This window comes from Sinocyclocheilus anshuiensis, unplaced genomic scaffold (assembly GCF_001515605.1).
Source record: "Sinocyclocheilus anshuiensis isolate Anshui unplaced genomic scaffold, SAMN03320099.WGS_v1.1 scaffold1316, whole genome shotgun sequence".
Taxonomy (NCBI): Eukaryota; Metazoa; Chordata; class Actinopteri; order Cypriniformes; family Cyprinidae; genus Sinocyclocheilus; species Sinocyclocheilus anshuiensis.
In genome coordinates, this window is record NW_015542553.1 from 1,875,902 (window position 1) to 1,892,137 (window position 16,236).

General features: G+C 38.2%; 2 protein-coding genes across 2 annotated transcripts; both read right to left on the reverse strand.

The window, feature by feature from the left end:
- Positions 1–3,306: 3,306 nt before the first annotated feature.
- Positions 3,307–5,197, reverse strand: LOC107694252 (ankyrin repeat and SOCS box protein 13-like). Its single transcript, XM_016493889.1, has 6 exons — positions 4,885–5,197; positions 4,440–4,627; positions 4,018–4,174; positions 3,814–3,948; positions 3,535–3,726; positions 3,307–3,459 (listed from the first exon to the last, which is right to left on the reverse strand). Exons 1-6 carry the CDS (start codon positions 4,925–4,927, stop codon positions 3,308–3,310), a joined length of 867 nt encoding a protein of 288 aa, XP_016349375.1. The 5' UTR covers positions 4,928–5,197; the 3' UTR covers position 3,307.
- Positions 5,198–5,906: 709 nt separating this feature from the next.
- LOC107694307 (rab GDP dissociation inhibitor beta-like) lies at positions 5,907–15,154 on the reverse strand. The gene is made up of 11 exons (XM_016493970.1): positions 15,017–15,154; positions 10,376–10,483; positions 10,200–10,299; positions 9,848–9,982; positions 8,899–9,097; positions 8,646–8,777; positions 8,421–8,520; positions 8,154–8,325; positions 7,424–7,568; positions 7,273–7,327; positions 5,907–7,199 (listed from the first exon to the last, which is right to left on the reverse strand). The coding sequence occupies exons 1-11, from the start codon at positions 15,059–15,061 to the stop codon at positions 7,044–7,046; spliced, it is 1,347 nt and encodes a 448-aa protein (XP_016349456.1). The 5' UTR covers positions 15,062–15,154; the 3' UTR covers positions 5,907–7,043.
- Positions 15,155–16,236: the final 1,082 nt, after the last annotated feature.

Sequence of the window (16,236 nt, forward strand, 5' to 3'; positions counted from 1 at the left end):
AAAAATTACCTCAGATTCTGTAATACTACAACAAAAAAACAAGGTCAATGAGACCTAATATTACATTTTTGACACATTTTTAAAAAATAAAATTTAAATAATAAAATAAAAATTAAATTAAATTTAAAAATAAATAAATAAAATACACTTCTACAATTTACACCAAACCAGCACACCTCCCATGCAGGCTTCATGCAGAGGGGAGGTGGTACGTGAGGAAAGCATGGGGTTGACTTTCGCTCAGTGTGTGAGGCTGAGTATTTATGTAAAAAACACAATCTAAAATGATTTTTGAAAATAGTTTAATAATTACATTTAAAATTAAATTAATTTTAAAAATAAAATAGCCATCAAAATCATCAAAATAATTCATATTCTATGAATTTATAAAAATTACCTCAGATTCTGTAATACTACAACAAAAAAACAAGGTCAATGAGACCTAATATTACATTTTTGACACATTTTTTAAAAATAAAATTTAAATAATAAAATAAAAATTAAATTAAATTTAAAAATAAATAAATAAAATACACTTCTACAATTTACACCAAACCAGCACACCTGCCATGCAGGCTTCATGCAGAGGGGAGGTGGTACGTGAGGACAGCATGGGGTTGACTTTCGTTCAGTGTGTGAGGCTGAGAAGCCTCACACACTCAACGTTCCCGACAGAGCACGCTTCACATAGTGGAGTGCTGCCATACACATTCCTTGCATCAACCTGCAACACAACCCCAGAAAACACAACCTCAGTACTTAGAATAGACTTGTGTTGTCTGAGGCCTTTTTAAGAACTGTATGTGTGTGACTGGCACCTGAGCCCCTGCGTCCAGCAGGAGTCTCACACACTGCGTCTGTCCGCGTGCAGCTGCCTCTTGGAGGGGAGTGATATCAAACTCTGCAGCACTGACACCTGACCCTGATACGCAGCCTTATGAACCTCTGTCCTCTCTGCCCAGAAACCTTATACACCCACAAACACATATCAAGTAAAATCATAACCACAAGTCACAACAGATCATTTCTACTGTATTATTAATGAATGATATATTGTCATGGTACTCATTTTAGTTTATGTGGTAAAAATGAATTAAGCATAATATATTGGTCAAACAAACCTTCGAGTAAAAAAAATGACAGGTAAAGTTGTGTCATGTCGCACAAATCATGTAATACAATCAAATAATGTACGTGAGCTATTGTTGCGTTAATGTTTGATATTGCATAGCTTATATAACTTATGGTTGGCTATATGAAATATTTATAAGGTTATATTAAACATGTTCAGTGGTTGTTGACTACAGTTGCATGACATTAAAAAGAGCACTATGGTGTGAAAATGACAATAATGTAAATATGGCACGCCGATGCTGTGCGGACATTGAGGCAAACACACTTTCCTCGTGGACTTACCGATGTCACCGAAAAAATAAGGTCGTGCCGTTTCTACTTCCATCTCTGCTTTAGTAAAGTGGTATACAGTCAAATTTAAACAATACACTGTCTCTAGCTAAGTAACTAAAGCAGAAATTCTGCTGTTTAGAAGTGCGGTAATACATAACGCGGTCTGTTCTGTTTTGGCACTAGTTGTAGTTATGACGTGCTGTGAGACGTAGTTTACTTAAATAAAATAAAGGACTGGATACATTTGGACACATACGTAGAAATGTGAGTGCATTTTTAAACTTTTAAGACCCGGGACATGGCACAACAGATAACCCATTACAATAACTTTAATTAAGAACATGAGCAATACATAATGGTTAATAGACGGACATTTTTATAAGTTAATTAGGTAAACATATCATGAAAAGTTAAGTGCTATGTTTAATATATCTCGACGGACCCCCTAAAGTGCCTTCAGGACCTCCTGGTTGAAAACCAATGGCATTTATTGAAATAGACATTTTTATAAGTTAATTAGGTAAACATATCATGAAAAGTTAAGTGCTATATGTTTAATATATCTCGACAGACCCCCTAAAGTGCCTTCAGGACCTCCTGGTTGAAAACCAATGGCATTTATTGAAATAAAGTATATCACAAACACTTTTTGAGCAAAAAAAAAATAAAATAAGTTTAACTTATAAAACAATACCTTTAAGATAAAACGTATTTGGACACCTTCTGGTCATCAAACATTAACATGTTCACAGCTGGTTTAAAAAAAAAAAAAAAGCCTGATTTAAAAGTTAAATTGATCTTGAGTTGTACAGGGGCAACAGTAACATAAACAGTTCTATTATTTGTACATTTACACTGCAAAATCTTTCAAGGCAATGTAGCACATTCATTGAAACTAAGTCATCACAACTCCACTTAAAGCTGCAGTCCGTACGTTTTGCCTCTTTGTCGCCATCTCTGTTTGACAACCTGCAATTGCAGCTGTTTGCGGAATTATCTTCCTTGCCTGGGTTGTGCTCCGGCACGGCTCCAGAGCGGATGAATCTAATGTTTTGAGTAGTATGTGCGGCAGTCAGTCACCACACCGGTGTGGATATTGTACTTAGGAATCGCAGATTCTAGCCTACAATATAATTTGTATTTAATTCACATGTGTTTCATAAACACACAGTCCTTTCTGGATTACAATAGTGTGTATAAGCGAGTAGATTTCAATTTTCTAAAACAGTCTAATCTCTAACTGTCATACCAATCGAATTTCATATTAAGAAATTCTTTTAACCCAAAACGCAAATTATGCTCCCTTCGAACTGGTTGTCTTTAAAATACAAATCTTGTGTAATCCCAGGCTATCTGTAATCAGAAGCACATTTAAAACTGGAATATAATTTAATTTAATTCACATGTGTTTCATAAACACACAGTCCTTTCTGGATTACAATCCGCCATCAAAATGATACATTTAATTATTTTAGCTGCTGTGAGAAAAGGCTTTAAACGATCCGCCACCTGCAGGATCCTCACATGCAATAGCCTAGTAGCCGGGACAACTTCTTTATGTTTACAGATGTGACATAATGACGTGGCAGCATGCTCGAATTTCCGCGAAAACCTACCCGTACCACTCAAATTAGAAAACATTATTATAAGCTAACCGTTGTGAATCGGGCTAAAGTAAGGCTATAGTTTTGAACACTGGCTGGTTATGTACTTGCTCAAATATTGATTTCGGATCATTTTTAACCAAAAAAAGATACGGACTGCAGCTTTAAGTAAACAGGTTCCATAGGGTTATAAACTCATAGGGTTATTTATAAATAATTAAATTAAATTAATTTACTCACAAACTTAAGACTTAACAAACTGCAGACTATTATAGCTTTCTAAATAAAATATGTCTCTAGGGAACTTTTTTATAAATTTGTGATTTATAAATGAGGTAATCAATGATACGCTGTGAAATGTCCAGTTTAGGGATCAGTTCCAAAGCTCTGGTGCCCAAAACAGTCCTCAGGACGATACGGCACAACTGCTGCAGAGACAGAGGATTACCTGCAGAAACACAGAACAGCAGATGAAATACTCTGAGACATATACTGTATAGCACCTATGCAGACTGTAACACACTCTCATAGTGCCGCAGACAGAGATTGGCAGGAGATTCTGGTTTTGTATAGTCTCTAGGTTTGTGACCCAAGTTATCACTTATGTTGACATCTCCACCAAACTCCACCAGCAGCTCCATCAGGTCCACTCTCTCGGCCCTTGCCGCATGATGCAGTGCCGTCTCATGGAACTCGGTGGCATTCACCTTTGCACCTTTGAAAGTATGAATGATAATGCAGAATAATACATAATAGTGCAAAATAAAATATATAAAGTACACCTATAAATAAAGTACCTCACCTGCATTGAGCAGCAGCAGGGCACAGTCGAAGTGAGCTTTAGCACAGGCAGCATGTAACGGCGTCCCAAAGTAAATGTCAAAGGCCTCCAGCAGCGCTCCCTTGTCTATCATAAGCTTCACACAGTCTGGGTTACCTGCACAGAGATCATGAGAACACACACAAGTCTAAACACAAAGCAGATCATCTCACCTCGCTGTCTCACCTCGTATGCTGGCCTCATGAAGTGGAGATGCTGTGAGGGTGGTCAGGGAAGGGTCGACTGATGCTCCGTGATCCACCAGCAGCTTGACACTTTCTATGCTGCCAGCAGCACAGGCATGACAGAGGGGAGTACTGCCATGGATGGTGCGTACATCCACCTGCACACACAGTTTTTAGACTTATAGTCATGAATGAGTTTTTGCAGGGTGGGGTGTCTGTTATTAATTTCAATTTTCCAAATATCAGTGCCTTGTTATTCCTCACATCTTCTCTAATATTGTTGGCTCTATGATGATTTGCTCATGCTCCTCTATTGCAAGTCACGTTGGATAAAGCGTCTGCTGAATGCATACATGTATACGCAATTAAGGACATCACTGAAAAGAGGCACTCGTTAAAATATACCTGGGTGCTGTAACCCACCTGAGCTCCTGCCTCCAGCAGTATTTGAACACAGTTTGGATGGGCTTGGATGCAGGCATCATGCAGAGGAGTGAAGTTATCCACAGACACGATATTAACTGATGCTCCTGCTTCTATCAGTTGCTTTAATTGCAGAGCTCGACATAGAGACGCAGCCTCGTGTACCGGCGTGCGGTCAGCCCAGTGGCCTACAAATGCATACTTTATTTTCCTTTAGGTTTGAATAGATTTTATTTCAAACATAACACCCCCCCCGAGACGCAGCCTCATGTACCGGCGTGCGGTCAGCCCAGTGACCTACAAATGCAGTCATTTATTTCGTATTAAGTGGGAATAGATCTAATGGGAAATATATTTCCACCGTCTATTACACAGCAATGTTAAGCAATTGCAAAGACAGGAGTCCGTTAAGCATAAAATGCATTGATATTAGACAAATACTCACCGATGTCACCATAAAACGTTGATCGGGCAGCGGTGAGTTCCATAGTTTAATAAATCTACCTGACATTTAACAAATATTACTCATATAGCATGCGAACAACGTGCTGATAAGGTAAACTTGTTCTATATTTAGAGAAGCCGCCGGTTTGTTATGATTTGCGACACTACGGGTTGAATACGGCAAATTCGCAAAGGATACTGGGAGATGTAGTTCCTCAGTTTGCGCTCACTACCTTATAAATAGCATTAACTCTCTTATTAATCTTTTTTAATGGCAAAACATAACTTTTATAGTAACGAAACACTTGTATGTAACAGCACACATATTTAATAACAATTTCCAAAATTAGATTAAGCTGCTGCATATACATTTTGTTTTAATATATATATATTTTTTTTAAATTATGGATTACTATTAACATTTATTTTAATTACATTTTTTTATTTAACATTTTTAAATTAAAAGTTCATGAAAAAAATGGAATTTTGGAGTGATTCTACAGCTTTTGTAGCATGATGTATTTGGTTTAAATCACGGGTGTCAAACTCATGCTGCGTTCACGCCATATCGTAATTACCGTAATTTCGAGATGACAGCACGTGACGTTCTACTCGGAGCTGTTCACGTCCTCGGAATTATGCTTTTCTATGGCAACACTATCAACGCCTAAACAGAGCCTGCGGTGGTCAGGTGGTACAAGTCGTAGCTCTCAGAAAACTCCCAGTTCACAAGCTGTAATTACGAGTTAGTTCTACAAGGATGTGAACGCTTTTTACAAGTTGGAATCTCGTAATTACGGGAATTCCGATATGGCGTGAATGAGGGCCGGAGTCTTGCAGTTTTGTTACAACCCTGCTCCAACATACATACCATGTAGTTTTCAAATAAGCCTGAAGGACTTGATTAGTTGTATCAGGTGTGTTTAATTTGGGTTAAATCTAAACTCTGCAGGGCTCCGGCCCTCCAGGAATTGAGTTTGACAACCCTGGTTTAAATAAATAAATAAATAAACACAAAGTCAGTTTTCCACAAGTTAACATTTTTACTTTGCAGTACAGAAATCATTTGAGCCCCATCCTTTCAGCATTTGTTTGTTTTTCTTTTTTAAAACATTGGTGACTTTGCACAGGGCCCCGGTCATGTCAATGCTGCCATAGACATTTTGGTCCTTGCCAACACGTCAGAGCCGTTGAAGAGACACTGCCTGCTCCTCTCTCTGCTCTGAAGTGAGGGAGAAGGAGAGCTCCCTGATACACACCAGACAAGCAGATTCCAGACTTACATTTAAGCAGCTTTTTCCACTGACGTGTAATAACATCCATGTAGTAGCCTTTGAATCACGCATAACCCATCAGAAAAGAGATGCAAGGCAAAGCTGAAAGAAACCCCGGCCCTTCCGACAAGTAGCACAATTTACAGCTAATAGGGGGGTCAGTTATGTCAAATCACATGAGCATATTGCAAAATGAATACTGTGTGGTTGGACAGGGATTACATAAAAGATTATCTACACTGTGTGTGCTTGATACTTTCCTTCGATCTGTAAACGCAGGTAATTGGAGAAATATTGCAAACAAAATATTCAGGATACTAGTTTAAGCACCAGTTGTATTTTCTAGGAAAAACAGAATAATGGATAATCCCTGGAAGTTATCTTAGAAGTAGATTGTTTATTTTAAAAATAAAACCATGTGCTTTTAAACCTGGCCAAACTCAAAACAGATCATTTTGCAGTTCCGCAAAACCCGATCCTCCTCCCCTTTAAGGTTATTTTCTTTACAGCCAACACAAATATATTTTAAAAATATGTATTTCTTCATATCACTTGAATACATCTTTTTTGCCATCTTTGGACTTTTTACATCCCATGTCTAAGCAGGTTGAGATAAAGATCACATGATGGAAACTGAATACAGGCCATAGATAAACAATCAGTGCAAAATGGATCTCGCTTCCTGATTATAAAAAGCAGACTGGCAGAACCTTCTCCCCCAAAAATGCTAAATTTGTATAACTGTTTACATGAAATTCCATTTTGGGCAAAACATATGCTTGGATAGCCAGCTCGCCCAGTTTGGTTGCCATTTTATTCTTTTTTTTTTTAACCTTAAGATTATGATCGTCTGAATATCTGATATTCAAGAGCAGCTGGAGCTAGTTTACTGGTCAGCACCGTCTCCGAAGATGTCGTTTTTCTTGCGCTCCATTTCAGCAAAGTCAAACTCTGTGCCCGTCATTCGCTTGTAGATGTCTTTGATATCGTCGCAGGTCGTCTCAAAGTGGGTTGTGGCATCATAGGAGCGAGAGATAAAGACCTAGGTGCAGATAAAAAAACTTAGTACTGTAATCACTCTTTGTATATCAAGCGAGCACAATGTAAACACTTACCTGGCTGTCAGATCCCAAATCGGTTGGAGCATACTGGTCACTAATGCTCACAATTCTGCAAAAAGATCACACATGATTTTATTTATCCGATTGCATGCATGTCAAAGTAAGTTTTATATATCAGCTAGTGCAAACAGACATGCAAACGTACTTCTGCTCAACCGGTTCCAAAAGGTCCAGGGCTGGTTTGATCTCTTTCTCAGGGTCGCTGGTCTCCACAGTGGTGCTGACTATGGCTATGTATTTACCCTGGGCTGCCACATTGTGTGCGTAAGAGATCATGCACACATAGATATCTAAAAGGAGGAGATGATTTTAATGTACAATAATGTACCTTTACAAAGTTTAGGGTTGGTAATATTTTGAATGCTTTTTTTAATGCTGCATTTATTTAATCAAAACTACAGTAAAAACAGGAATATTGTGAAATAGTATTATAATACATTACTATTTTAATGCATTTTCAAAATGTAATTTATTCCTGTGATGGAAAAGCTGAATTTGTCATTTATATAAAATGTAAACAGGTGGCAAAAAGCTGATGCATGTCAATATCTCAGATAAGTGTATTAGGCCTTTAATAAATGTAGTAAAAAAAGTCATCTTGAATAATTACTCCGATAAACCTGAATTTTTACTTTAAAATATTGGAAAGCTACATGCCATTATTTTAAATTCATATTTATATTATTAATACATTTAACTTCTAAAAAGACCGTTCAAGAGCATTTATTGTGGAAATAAAATTGGTATCAAAAATCCTGAAATTTCACTTAGTTACTGTCAATCCTCAAGTACACTAAATATAAAATAAGATGAGATTAAAATAAGGTAAGAGCCCATAGAACATGCAAGCGCTGTGGCTTCCTGTTAACACTAACCATGCTTCCTGTTAACCTGGTTCTGAGGGATGATGATCTGGCAGGAGTTGGCATCACTGGTGTTCTTGATGGGGTGGCTCATGATGCAGATGACCCGGATCACCTGACCCACCTTGTTGACTCGGTCCGTGACATAGCTGGGGTCGCAAATCAGCTGCTTGCAACGAGCGATCTGACCGTGAAGAATAAACAACATTAAAGTCAAAGCACATTTTAAGGATAAATTAGATTTCACACCATTTCACACAGCTTGCAACAGAAACTAACCTCTCCCTCAGATTTGACGCCCACCACTTTGCCGTTCTCTATAATAATATCCTCAATGGGCTTGTTCAGCATGTACGTTCCTCCATAAATGGCACTTAATCTGTGAATGACAAAAATAAACTGCTAGTGCACTTACAGAGTACTGCAATCTAAGCACACTACACACAGACAGGTTTAAAAATGATGTGAATGTTAGTGGCAGAGGAAGTAGCTGGGGAAACTCACCTAGCGAAGCCTTGGGGCAGCTCTCCCAGGCCATAGAGAGGGTACAGATATGGACTCTTGCCATACCTCGCCAAAGACTCGCTGTACAACTTAATCCTGTTTATCGTATCCATGCAGGGCTGATCCAGGTAGCTGGACGGATAGACAACACAAACACCACACAAACAGGTTTAACTTCATGGGACAAACAAGACTGTGATGTTGTCAGTGTTTAGGTGACTTTCTCCAAAAAGTAGATGAGGTTTTGACTCACTCATCTGTGCGGTAGAGTGCAAGAGCGTGGCCAGTGAAGTCAACAACATCTTGCCCGAGGTCAAACTTTTTGTACACATCTCGCATGGTGGTCTTTTTTGGGTCCACTCCTTCCAAGGTCTTTGGGTCATTTTCATCAAAGTTGGCAACAAACACGAGAAACTTCCTGAATCGTCTTTTCTCAAAAAGTCCCATGAGGCCTGAAAGACAATTGAAACATGTTAAAAGATGGTATTTTTTCCGAATGACAGCATGCACTTTGTTTGGAGGGATGTATTTTAGGAACAAACATGCTAGCATCGCTCACTTAATCTGCAAAAGAAGAAGAACTACAGAACCGTTTTACACACAATAATTTCATTATGCTACAAAATTAATCAAAAGGGAAGTAAGGCGAGACGTCCACTCATCACTTCATTGTAATTCCTCTTCTACACATAACAGACCAGGGTGAATTTATTGATATATCATTATAGTTTTTTATTAATATTTAAAATAGTCTTTTATGCTTTTTACACTTTCTATTTAGCTTTTTCTATTTTTATTTCCAGGTATTAATAGTGATGCAACTTATAGTTTTTAATCTAATATTAATATTTTATTTCATATCATCTTTATTTCAATTAACAAAAATGTTTTTAATAGTTTTAGTTAACAATAATAACCCTGGTTCAGACAATAACACACTCCAGCCTACTTGGCTGTAGACTCATGCTTCAGATGGCAGGACCATGGGCCACCCACAGCCTGTTCACTGACCATCTGATAAACAATGCATACAAAAATGGCAAGAGCTGGCTTGAAATCGCCAGTTTCAATCTGAATTTGCCAGTTTAAAAAAAGTTTACTGGGAAAAAAAAATTAAAAAAAGAAGAAAAATCTCTACTGCATTTGCAAGACCTTGTTTGTTTCTATCTTTAGGTTATCTGAATCATAAACCTGTCACTTACTGGATGCCAGAGCTTCAGTCTCAGTGGAGGGCACTTTGTAGATGCTGCCCTTTTTGTAGACGAAGCTGCCCTCAATCACTTTGAAGTCCAGGTAACGCGTCACCTGTGTGATCAGCAGCATACGGACTAGCTGACCTATGAATACAAAAAGGACACAATCATCATCCATTGTATTCTTGAGCATTTCAAGAGTGAAAGAAAACTGCTAAGCAACAGGAAATGTGTGACTGAGGGATCCAGCAGTACCTGGCACAGAGCGATCCGGAACGTGCTGTGTATTTGGCCGAGATTACAGATTCCAAGAAGTGACGGCTGAAATGTAAATGTAAAGTTTGATGTTGTTGCTTCCTACCGTTGGCCATTAGAAATTTGGGAATGAGGTCCACGTTCCAGTCGCGGCCCTTTCCCATGGACTCAGGAGGGCTGCCAGGAAGGCTGAAACGCTTGAACAACTGTGAGCAAACCAAAAGACAATGTTAGTGTCTGTGGAGATTTAGAGAATAGCTGTGGTGTCAAACAGTGACTTACATCCTCCAAAGGGGTGATGGAGGCACTCTCCCCTCCATAGTAAGAGTTCCTGTCCATGTGCAGAACCTTCTTCCCCTTCACGGACATGATCCCAGACAGGATGCATTCCTAGAGGAAACACATGAATGCAGATTGATTCAATACAACATATCTCAGACATGTGACCATGATGACCCCAGGCCATTCAAAATGCAGTCATGGCTTGTATAATATACTTAATGCCAGTTATTTAGTGGTTTTGAAGTAGGTTGCATCTCTGTGGAAAATAAAATGATACATACTGTCCTTGACTTTAACAATGCATGCATTACTTGTTTTACAGAACCAATCCTAGCAGACCGATATCCTGTAGACATGCCTTTAAAACAAGCCCTAGCACATTTTTCAATAGCAGTGAGGAGTAGATCAAAGGGATTTAGCAGAGAAACGGCCTGTATGCTTTACAAGAATGCCACAACTGAAACAGACGGCTTTACTCATCATAAACTGTCTATCACTGTAGCAAAACAACTTAACCTAGTTACAGCTGTATGAACTATACAGAAGTGCAGATACGAACTGAACATTCAACCCATTTAAGGGTCATAACCAGTGTTATTTTAGTATTATTTATGTATTATTATTTACATAATAACAAAATAGCATATTTTATTTACAGTATTAGCTTTTATTTTTATATTTTAATTTCGTGTAAACTTTGGTTTAAGATTTAGTAATTTTGTTATATGATTTTTTTAATGTATTGTTTATATTTAGCTTCTTTATTTTTATTTCCGTTTTAGCAATTTTTAGTACTTATTAACTTAATTTCAGTTAGTTTCCAAGGCAACATTTGTAATTTTATTTAAGCTTTCTGTGTGATATTTATATTTTATCTTAGCTTTATTTCAATTAACGAGAACATTTTATTGTTTTAATTAACAACACTATCATAACATAATATCATAACAACACTAGCTGTTTAAAAAAAATGCTATAAAAAAAGACAATCATGGACGTTTAAAGAAATGCTGAAACACTGTCCTCACAGGCCATAATAAATGATTAGAAACAGCGAACCTACAGATCATGTGATGAGTGGACTTTACACGTAACAGAAGCCATTGAATGACACAATTCACAATAACATGTACTCTCAAAGCGATTAACAACAGTAACTCATTTTCCGACAAGCAAAATTGTTTTCTTCATTACGGGCTCACAAATCATTTCAATGCAAATTTTCAGTTGAGGTATGAGAGTAACAAAATCCATCTGAGTGGAGACGAGCCAAGGCCTTAGCATTACAAATATGTAAGAAAATATCTAAACAAGACAACGCCATCTTTGCATCACACTGCTAAGCTAGAACAGGTCAGGGTGGGATAACAACAATAAGAGCTACTTCTCAGCTGATCATAGCCGCTGTATATGTGGCACTGTACTACTACAAGCAAAAAATTATTAATTCACAAACTCTTTTGTGGACAGAGTATGTCCGAACGAAACCCTCGTGACTATAGAAACAACTTAATATGCCTGAATGGTGGCAGTTAACAAAATTTTTAGACATCAATTTCTCATGTCCACATAATCAATGTCCCGACTCCTCACCTCAAATGTTCATGACTCAACTGCTCTCAGCTCAAATTATGAGTTCACTTATAACTAAAGGAAAATCTTGAAACAAAATGACTGCGTACTAAATCCAAAGATCTTTTTTAGCAGCAATAAGGGTTAAACGTTAACAATCACTGTAAATTGTACAGTAGATCCACACGGCTGAACACCACCTGCTTCTCCTTACTAAAGAATCAGGCTACAGTCACATGAAAGGCCCTAAGAAACGCTCCTGACATTTCTCTCCCTCTTTCATGGCGTTAAACACCTGCTGGGATCCAGCGTTCTGGCTTCAGATGACTATCAGCGACTCTATCACGCTCCAGTAAAACACTTCTCCCACTCTTCTGCAACAGAAAGCTCAATCATCCAGTATTTGATGTTTCTTTTGTGTGTTGCCTTTTCCCCTCAATCCACTGTAGATGATTCATCACATTATGTGGAGAAAGAGGCGTCTACACAATACGAGACGGCATAGCTGCCAATAAAAAGAGAAAATGCAAAGACAGTGACAAAGTAACAAGTGTTTTACTATAAAATTTACAAAGAATAACAAGCCAGTATAAGAATTCCTATCATTGCATGTCTTAAAATGGGCAAGACCTCGTGACATTTGTTCTATTAGAACTCAGAGGAGTTCAAGCATCAATGCTCCTAACTTCCAGCCACTACACTGTCCAGCACAGGCTAAAGGGATTATGCAATAAGCCATGTAATACCAGATCCTTACTACACTCAGGGAGACTGTGGCCTCAAGAACTGTGGAATTCCTCATAAAACAGCCGAGACGGGAGCACTGTTGCTCATTTTTCGCTCTCATGCCACCCTCAGCTTACCATTCTTGCCTGATCTGCAGAACTAAACAGAAGATGTCAGTCTCGGTTCCTCTACTGATAGCCTAATTCACCTCTGCACAGAAACGTCCTCTGTTCACTTCCCATACTTCCTGTTTTAAGGGAACCACTTTGTATAGGTTTCTTTAGACACATTACACTAACCCAAGCCTTTAGTAAAAGCAATGAAATGTGAATAATCAATATCCACAATCAATAAAATGCAACATCGGTTTTAATGCATACTTGAGTCTGGTAGGATTAGTATGGATCACTGTTTAAAATTTTATGAGACTACAAATGCATGTTTATGGAGATGTAGGTGCATGTTTCCTTACTTAAGAAGTGAAACAAACAAAACTGTGTACTTGATCCAGTTTAGACCTCAAGGAAGAAAAGTTTTCAGGGACTGTCCCACCAAACAAATTAGTTTGACTGAAAAGCAAAGTACAGTAGCAGCTAGGAATAATTTTCATCAGGGGTTTTTCCTGATGCATAATTTAAAGGTAAATATTTACAATAATGTATACTATAGTGTCATTTTGCAGGTTAAAAGCCTGGAGGATGTGGGTAACGACATGCGTGCATCATTTTATCTCTATATAAGCATAAAACAACTTCCTGGCTGAATAATGAGCAGGCATATAAAGCATTGCAATAGAATATATAAGGTTTTCTGTTTTACTTGAGGGTGTGGTTGTTTACTTAACTATATTGACGAAATGTGTAATCTCAAAATTGGTTCATTGTGTCACTTCATTTTAAATAAAAATATATGAAACAATCCTTCACCCTTAAAATAACTACGAAGTAAACCTCTTGTAAAAATAACACCTCAACATTGAGGAAGCCACTGGGGAAACTATAGACTATGTGTTAAAAAGCAGATAAAAATATGCATACTTTTATATGATTTTTAGGAATAATAAAAACAGTTTTCATAAACAATAAGAGACAGACCATTTATTACCTAGACACAGTGACACAACGCAAGCTGTGTAGTTGGCGCTGTCAAAATATGAAAGCCTCATTACAATCAGGGACTGTCCCACCAAACAAATTAGTTTGACTGAAAAGCAAAGTACAGTAGCAGCTAGGAATAATTTTCATCAGGGGTTTTTCCTGATGCATAATTTAAAGGTAAATATTTACAATAATGTATACTATAGTGTCATTTTGCAGGTTAAAAGCCTGGAGGATGTGGGTAACGACATGCGTGCATCATTTTCTCTCTATATAAGCATAAAACAACTTCCTGGCTGAATAATGAACAGGCATATAAAGCATTGCAATAGAATATATAAGGTTTTCTGTTTTACTTGAGGGTGTGGTTGTTTACTTAACTATATTGACGAAATGTGTAATCTCAAAATTGGTTCATTGTGTCACTTCATTTTAAATAAAAATATATGAAACAATCCTCCACCCTTAAAATAACTACGAAGTAAACCTCTTGTAAAAATAACACCTCAACATTGAGGAAGCCACTGGTGAAACTATAGACTATGTGTTAAAAAGCAGATAAAAATATGCATACTTTTATATGATTTTTAGGAATAATAAAAACAGTTTTCATAAACAATAAGAGACAGACCATTTATTACCTAGACACAGTGACACAACGCAAGCTGTGTAGTTGGCGCTGTCAAAATATGAAAGCCTCATTACAAGCGAGATATTTGATCCAAAATGTCACACTAAAATAACAAAACACAGTAAGTTTCTTGGTGCGTTATTAACCAGGTATTAAACAAAATGAATCACAAAACACCGTCAAATTTGTAACCGAGGCCTGTGAAGCAGAGTTAGCTGCGGCTGAGCGCCAATGGATAACTGATGCTAAAGTTATCACTGAGCCAGCTTAGCACATCACGTACAGTTAGAATGAACGCTGATTAGCCTGTGGCTAACGCTAGCATTGTTGCTAATTAGCATATCCAATAGAGTTCGACTGGCTGCTGATTAGCATGATGCTAAAAGTAGCAAGTTAGTAATTAGCCTCCTAAAGTGCGCGGTACAGTAACAGCACCGCCTAGCAAGATCGAAACAGCCTCTGACTGTGGTTTTTCTTAAGATTCTTTCGTCATGTACGCGAGCGTATTTGGATTAAATGATATTCTGATACCGTCAGCCCGGTTCCCAACACGATAACGTCGTACTTTTTCGTCATGTACGCGAGCGTATTTGGATAAAAATGATATTCTGATACCGTCAGCCCGGTTCCCAACACGATAACGTCGTACTCTTCATTCATTTTTCTTCGTCTTTAATCCCCTTTTCCTACGCGTCGGCCCGAAGAAAATGGAGGTCTTGCAAAGCTGGAAATGAAAGAAGTGCGCTGTCACGTCACCCCCAGTGGGTGTGGCTGAAGTGGGCAGGGCGTGAGTTTGCGCGTGCTCAGATGCGATTGGTGGACTGTGTTGTCAATCATCGTGGGCGAATGCTCCGCCTCCTGATCGCCAGAGCCGCTCACCTGCATAAAGTGGTGGGGATTTTGATTCATCCAAGTGACTCGGATCTTTGAATACGTTCACGGAAATATCACATACATAAAGTAAAATATATGTCAGTTAGTCATAAGTGTCAGATTGTTTTCCACTGACTTAAAGGGGTCATATGATGCTTTTTTAAAGATCATTATTTTGTGTATTTGGTGTAACAGAATATGTTGACATGCTTTAATGTTCAAAAAACACATTATTTTTCAAATACTGTACATTATTGTAGGTCCTCTATGCCCCGCCTCTCTCAAACGCTTCGTTTTCTACAAAGTCCCTCCTTCCGACAAGCGCAGTCTGCTCTGATTGGCCAGCTGACCCAGTGCATTGTGATTGGCCGAACACCAACGCCCCTTACGCGAGCTTCATCTTTCAAAATAAATGTAAAGACAGTAAATAATGTCATTAGTTTTACCATTTACCATTAATGTGTCAGGGATTGATCACAGTCACCTGAGTTCTGATCACCCGCACCTGCTGTCACCAATCAAGCCACACTACAAATACACACACAGCACAGTCACTCACTGTCCGGTCTACCGTTCACTCCTACGAACTTCTCTGGACTCTCTCTGCCAAATTCTCCTAGAACGAATACAGTCAATAGCAAATACTTAAACTAGTAACAAAACAGTAGCTGATTCAGAAGCCCCAGATTGTCATAGGATTGTCATAATTACCTCCTCTCCTAGGTTCATGAAACGGTCGTCCATAAAATGCATTGCTGTTCTGTTGGTTCTGTTGTTAAAGATTCCTAAATGCATCTACTTTCGGAAGGCCAAATAAAGTGCTTTTGCTTTCGCCTAGAAACACACAGCGTCTCCCTGACATGCTGCTTCAACACTAACTGCGGTTACTGACACATACGCACGACCGGAAGGAGCGGAAGCGGTCGACTGTGGCATAATAAAAGCTCCGCTGCTTTCGAGCC

What these genes read in the sequence shown, in the direction of transcription:
- LOC107694252 (XM_016493889.1), bottom strand. Translation starts at nt 4,927, where the DNA reads ATGGAACTCACCGCTGCCCGATCAACGTTTTATGGTGACATCG. An exon ending in TCATGAGGCCAGCATACGAG is followed by an intron (nt 3,949 to 4,017) that starts GTGAGACAGCGA and finishes ATCTCTGTGCAG; the next exon opens with GTAACCCAGACTGTGTGAAG. An exon ending in CTGTCTGCGGCACTATGAGA is followed by an intron (nt 3,460 to 3,534) that starts GTGTGTTACAGT and finishes GTGTTTCTGCAG; the next exon opens with GTAATCCTCTGTCTCTGCAG.
- LOC107694307 (XM_016493970.1), bottom strand. Translation starts at nt 15,061, where the DNA reads ATGAATGAAGAGTACGACGTTATCGTGTTGGGAACCGGGCTGACG. An exon ending in GACTGAAGCTCTGGCATCCA is followed by an intron (nt 9,098 to 9,847) that starts GTAAGTGACAGG and finishes ATTGTCTTTCAG; the next exon opens with GCCTCATGGGACTTTTTGAG. An exon ending in GCGTCAAATCTGAGGGAGAG is followed by an intron (nt 8,326 to 8,420) that starts GTTAGTTTCTGT and finishes CTTCACGGTCAG; the next exon opens with ATCGCTCGTTGCAAGCAGCT.